The following is a 5,000-nucleotide window of genomic DNA, read 5'->3' as shown; positions in this document are numbered from 1 at the left end:
TGGAAGGCTGTTGCGTCCAGAGTCCACAGACCGTGCAGTGTGTGTGTGTGTGTTTTGAGGAGGCGTGGCAGACCGGAGCATATGGCGGAGCACATGGCCGTGAACTCGTGGGTAGTAGACCCTGTTGATGTTTCCAATCCTACCGTCAAGGTCCTGTAAGGAGCATCACAGTTTGGGACGGAGGCACGTCGGAAGACCATCGATCCAAACATTAACTGAAGTAACAATTAGTGACCCACATACCGTATACGATACCATTTTAATAAACGACTGTAGTCCCGCGCAGTCCTAAAACCACTATGGTCCTACGCACAGCCAAGCTAGGACACAACAACATCGCCACAACAACGTCACCACAACGACAATGACATCGCGACAACGACATCGCCACAACGACAACGACACAACAACGTCACCACAACGGCAATGACATCGCGACAACGACATTGCCACAACGACAACGACATCGCCACAACGACAACGACATCACCACAACAACAATGACATCACCACAACGGCATCGCCACAACAACATCACCACAACAACATCACCACAACGACAACAACATCACCACAACGACATCACCACAACGACAGATGTCACCCCAGCCCAACGTCTAAAAGCAGGACGCGCAGCAGCAGCAGCAGCAGCAGCAGCGTAGCGCATCCGCTGACATCCTCTTGACGCGAGGGGACACACTTCAACCGCGCTCTTCAAAGTCCCGCTCGTAATCAAAGTTCCCCACAACTTAATGTCTCCATCACCAAAGTGGCCCCCACCGCTCGTCGGAAAATAACCACAGCTATATTTGTGTATTTATTTTGTCGTGAGACGGCAAGACGGGCGGGAGCAGGTGGAGGCAAGGGGGGCTGCGTTGGGTACGTGCCCAGGGTGTCCGGGTTTAACCCCCGGGGTCTCCAGCACTGGATGTGGGCGGGACCTGGAGCTGTCACATGAACAGCGTTTCATTGGCTGATCCTCCCCCCACTCCACATGTGACTCAGAAGCTGGCTTCTCCTTGGTGGAGACGTTGACGTTGTGTACCCATGAGCTCCTGACGGCGTTGTGTGTAACGCGGCCTCTTCTTCTGTGTGACGTCAGGCTGTAGGAGCGCCATGTCAGGGTTTGAGTGTGTACCTCACGTATGTACGATCCCGGGTTATTTGAATGTCACTGCGTACGTGATTCTTCTGTGTCTTCATGATCATATTTTGTCATTCATTAACACACACACGCACGCACGCACGTGCGCGCGCTTGTTCATTATCATGCATACGTACAACCCCACGTAGGCTTTCAAATATAGAGGCTAATATGATGAAATATTCCATTCTGTCTGTAGGAAGGTATGTACCCTGCCAGCACCACACAGCTGTCTTAATTACAACAATATTTATTATGCAATAAGATAAATGTCTGAAGGCTGTAACAACTCACTTGTGTTTATGTAGACGCCTTTTTAAAGGCTAATAAACGAATACATTTACAAATTGTATGAAAAGTGACGAGCGATGGCTGCAAACGATGTTGAACGCAGATATTTATTTTCTATTTTGTTTAATACTATTTATACATTATGTCAAATTGTTTGAGGCGAATGAAGGAGGAGCATATGTGTCACACGTGATGCGTACAAGATCGATTCTGCATTGACAACTTGTTCTGTTGAATTGTTTGTCATGATGGTGAAATAAACCCACTTTATGAAATGGGAAAGGTGTACTTTTAAGTGATTTCTGTCCTCTGAAACATTAAGTAGATTTTAATTTTAGATTTAAAGCAAATAAGTGTAAACATACTTACTATTTTCGACATGGCTATGATGGATTTTTCTTCAATTTCTTCTTCAAATCTTTCTTTCGTTAAATGCGAGGTTACGTTGCTAATTTCCTGGTCCAAATTGAAATGCATTTCTGTAATGCACTTTTCCAACACTTGATGGCGCCCTCGCTCCATTTCTTTCAGTTCTAGGCATCGAGCGACACATTAAACACAAGAGGTCTCGATCTCATGCAAAGAGGAATTATGCCTCTTGAAAATTGACTAAGCCTTTCTCCGTGTTTCTGACTAAGAGGGCTATGGAAACCTCACTATTATTGGGACCGGACTGGAGTCTTGTTTGACCATGAAAGCATATTACAGTATACAAGTATTGCAAGCATATTAATGGGTACATAGATAGATAGATAGTCCTTTATTAATCCCCCTTAGGAGAAATTCGCGAGTGACCAGCAGTACAGTGGGGAAAAGTGCGAAAACAAGAGTAAATAAATTTACCAATTTGAAATAAAATTTAATAACAAACGATTAGAATAAAGATAAACATACTATATACATGTAACTGTCCGTTTGTAGGTGACTTGTGCATTAAAAAATAAATATGACTAAGTATAAATGTGCCAATGTGCAAGGTTTAAACAACAATCAGTCCTGAGGTGTGGGGTTTAGTCCTTAATCAAGTCGAGAAAAAGGAGGTGTCGGGAGCCGGGGGGTTGAGGTGTTGTAAAGTCTGTTAATGTAAACGTGTGTGTGTGTGTGTCAATATATTATCATCTTTACCCTCTGCAACATAAACAGTTATATAACGTCCAATAGACGATCGTCGTTATGGCTGTGATTTGCCTTGCCAGCTCAAATGCTGGGTGGTGGGGCTGGAGCCAGGATCCCCGCCATGTCTTCCTGGTCCAATCAGCAGCAGCAGCACCACCACAATATGGCTAAGCATGGTGGGAGCTGCTCCACCCAACAGCATTGGCCGCGTAAGCAAAAAGCACATTATTAATAATGAAGACGCGCTGGACACTTGCTCTATGAACTACTTGGCACCGGCAAAACAAACAGACTTGCTCTAGGTTCAGCGGAGATGGAGGTGGCTGCCTCTCTCATGCGCTCTTTTCAGCAATTTATTTATGTATCAAATATATTCATATTTCAAAACAAAATGTGCCCAAGAGTAAAAATGATTGCCTAGCATATTAGGTCAAGTTGTGCAGCTAACTACTGCCAAATATTTAAACCCTTAAATAAGCCTCTCCGATAAGGAAGACACTGGGATTATTTTTGTTTACGTTTGTTGTTGCCCCCCATGGGCAAAGAGAAGAAGGCGTCTCTTTGCCCATCAAGGTTCTCCAGGAAACCTTGTGAAAGTGCTCTCTAAAATGTATACGACTCTGGAGACTCGCATCAAAGCAGCGCACACGCCCTCTGTCATTCCGCCGGCCGCCACTAGATGGCAACGGTGAGACGATGAGACCGCGCTGTTGTTATTGCCCGAGTGCCACACCCACCTTGCTCCAGTTCTCCCAACTGATCACATACGGCTTCTCCAGACAATCTTTCTCCCGCGGGGATCGGGGGAGGGGGGGTGTGTGTGGGGGGGATTAGTCTAGCACTTGATTAGTTTAATCGGTGGTAGAAAAGACGACCTTTCTTCGAATATAGGGATGAATAGGACCGGGTGGGTGTGGCGGAGCATAGGTCCGTGTGACGCTCTTTGGAACAGATGGCTATTCAGATGCATTTCCCTCGACCTTAAAAGACCAACACAGCGCTTGTGTCTGTGTTTTTGTTTTTAAACCTAATAGCCACAGGTTCCTTTCTCTCATCCAACGGTACACCTAGCCACGCGTATCCATCCATAATTACTCCTGAAATTAAAAGCAGCATATCAAATCAGGACTTCACTGTGTCTCTTTATAGCCCTATCGGACGATTACAAATGGAGAAACAAATAATTGTCCCCCCCTTATAAGGACAGCGCTGCGGAAAATAATTGCTTAAAAACACACGTTTTTTAATCAAACGTTGCTGAAGCGTGGGGGAGATCTGATGGGAGAAACTAAATGAAGCTGTGGTGTCATCAATCAAGGGTCCATTTTTCCCCCCCTCCCTAATGTGACACGATTCAGAGAGTATAACCGGTCACTACAGACGCCCCCGCGACCAAACGCCGTTCATATGAGGAGTGGACCGTCAACATGTCATACTACGTTGAATCGTGTTGTAACGTCTGCCAAAATATCTTCAGCCGTTAAAGTGACTTTAATCTTCGACCAGGGATGAAAAGTAATGACACACTCAGCCTTCGTTGTCATACTGGTCAAATGTGACCTCATTCATGATAATGCTTGAGACGAGCCGAGGAAGAAAAGGACCATTTCCTCAATGTGACGGTGACTTTTATAAAAGAACGACCCATTCCCTTTCAGCGGAGTGTGAGATGTCACGAATGCAAGCACATGTCCTGTCTACGTGCGGGTGGGTGTGTGCGTGTGTGTGTGTGTGCGTTTGAGTGTGTGTGTGTGTGTGTGTGTGTGTGTGTGCATCTGATCACAAAGGACGTCGTGCGTCCTGTTGCTTAGCCACCGAGGAAAGATGGCGTGACGAGTGAAAAGGTGTGACGTCGGTCGGTGGGTCTGGGGCTGGGGGTGGGGTGGGGAGTGGGAGGTGGGGGGGGGGGGTGTGTGGCTTTCGTCCTCGTCTGGTTGCTGTTAGCGTCGGTCGGCCTTGAAGCATCAGATGTTTTGGGGGCGTCTGGTGGTGGCCTGCATGTGCATGGTTGGCGCGCACGTACACCTCTCGGTTGACCAGGACCAGCCCAGTGTCTGGTCTGGTCCTGGGCTGGGCTGGCTTCCTTCAAGGGCCCACCCTGGTGAACCCGTAACCCCTGAACCGTGAAGCGTGGGCAGGCGGCTCATTCTTTATTTATGCTTTATTGGAGCGAAGGGAAGGGCTCGGGGGGGGGGGGCGGGGGGATAATGTGTTGCATAATGTGATTGATTGTCTTCTCAGTGGTCTTGTGACATCAGTAATCAAAGACTGGGTTTTGTAGTCGAAATGATTATTGTTAGAAAGCATGCCCCTACAATCGTAAAAAATCGTGTCATTGAAAAGACGGAGAGAAAAACACTTGTACCATACCGTGGATTACCGTGTGTTATAATCGCAAGTACCCTAATGTGAGCAGTTTTCAAAAGCCCGTCGTGATTTATATTGTGAT

At 46.7% G+C, this 5,000-nt stretch overlaps 2 protein-coding genes across 3 annotated transcripts in view; both read left to right on the top strand.

The window, feature by feature from the left end:
* The window catches only part of ubac2 (UBA domain containing 2), a 9,477-nt gene extending 7,782 nt beyond the window's left edge, over nt 1-1,695 (top strand). For both annotated transcript variants that reach the window (XM_084470963.1, XM_084470962.1), the window contains one exon: nt 1-1,695. This exon is cut by the window's left edge and continues 347 nt beyond it. The gene's annotated coding sequence lies outside the window, so the exon portion shown is untranslated.
* A 1,464-nt stretch (nt 1,696-3,159) lies between these two features.
* Nucleotides 3,160-5,000, top strand: part of LOC311350225 (uncharacterized protein) — a gene marked incomplete at its 5' end in the record, with an annotated part of 32,947 nt that continues 31,106 nt past the window's right edge. The window contains one exon of the mRNA XM_084470226.1: nt 3,160-3,239. Within this exon, the coding sequence (XP_084326352.1) occupies nt 3,160-3,239 (80 nt within the window). The remainder of the gene's footprint in view (nt 3,240-5,000) is intronic.

Source organism: Micromesistius poutassou, assembly GCF_964030765.1.
Source record: "Micromesistius poutassou genome assembly, chromosome: 7".
Lineage (NCBI taxonomy): Eukaryota > Metazoa > Chordata > Actinopteri > Gadiformes > Gadidae > Micromesistius > Micromesistius poutassou.
Note: the sequence above shows the minus strand (reverse complement) of the source record. Positions and strands in the feature narration are given on the sequence as shown.